Source organism: Buceros rhinoceros, unplaced genomic scaffold (genome assembly GCF_000710305.1).
Source record: "Buceros rhinoceros silvestris isolate BGI_N320 unplaced genomic scaffold, ASM71030v1 scaffold21709, whole genome shotgun sequence".
Lineage (NCBI taxonomy): Eukaryota > Metazoa > Chordata > Aves > Bucerotiformes > Bucerotidae > Buceros > Buceros rhinoceros.
Genome location: NW_010431205.1, coordinates 2,836 through 3,684, shown reverse-complemented (window position 1 = coordinate 3,684; position 849 = coordinate 2,836). Strand labels below are relative to the sequence as shown.

The following is an 849-nucleotide window of genomic DNA, read 5'->3' as shown; positions in this document are numbered from 1 at the left end:
GGGGGAGCGGGAGCCGGCAGCAGGAGGCAGCTCTCTGCACCTGGCTGGGAGAGCAGGCAGGGAAGGGGCTGCAGGGGGGTTTATTTGCTGTTGGATTCATCGCAGAACTGTCTCCAACACCAAGAAGCAGAAGGGTGAGATCCAAAGTGCTTCCCTTCCTCCTACACCCCAAGGGCTGGATATAAATAGCCCAACTCTGTCCCCGTCTGGCAGGCGGTGGCCTCAGCCAGCCCCTGGGCTCAGCAGCAAAGTCACGTCACCAGAGCCGTAGCCAGAGCCCAGCCCGGCTCCTGCCCGAAGGTCTTCTGGGGTGACACCATGGGAGAAAGGGGCATTTTTTCGTCTTCCCCCAGTTAGAAAAAGGCTTTGTGCGTGTTTACGGGTGGGAGTTGCCACTCAGCTGCTGTGCACCGGGTGCCACCCTGATGCCCCACTGGGACACCCTGAGTGCGCCGCCCTTGCTCGGGGGGGAGGATGGGTAGCCCTGGTGGTGGTGCCAGCTGTGGCCAGCTCCACACCGACCCTGGGGGCACTGATGAGCTGCTCCATGTCCTTTCTGGGGTGCGGAAGGCTCCCGGGGACAAGGCCTGGGCCCCTGTCCTGGTGGCTGCCCCCGCTGACCGCCGCGGCCTCACGTCTTGCAGGTGATGTCCATTCTCCTGCACGGAGACGCCGCTTTCGCTGGCCAGGGCATCGTGTACGAGACATTCCACCTGAGCGACCTGCCCTCCTACACCACCCATGGCACCGTCCACGTTGTGGTGAACAACCAGGTGAGGAGCAAATCCCCCATGCCTGCGGGGTCCCTTCCAGACCAGTCTCCGGGGGCTCAGCTCGGGGCGGGAGCTG

The 849-nt window shown here is 63.8% G+C and overlaps 1 protein-coding gene across 1 annotated transcript in view; it reads left to right on the top strand.

Moving 5' to 3' along the window:
- LOC104499801 (2-oxoglutarate dehydrogenase, mitochondrial-like) overlaps window positions 1-849 on the top strand; it is a gene marked incomplete at both ends in the record, with an annotated part of 11,572 nt that overhangs the window by 7,896 nt on the left and 2,827 nt on the right. The window contains one exon of the mRNA XM_010143356.1: window positions 645-773. Within this exon, the coding sequence (XP_010141658.1) occupies window positions 645-773 (129 nt within the window). The remainder of the gene's footprint in view (window positions 1-644; window positions 774-849) is intronic.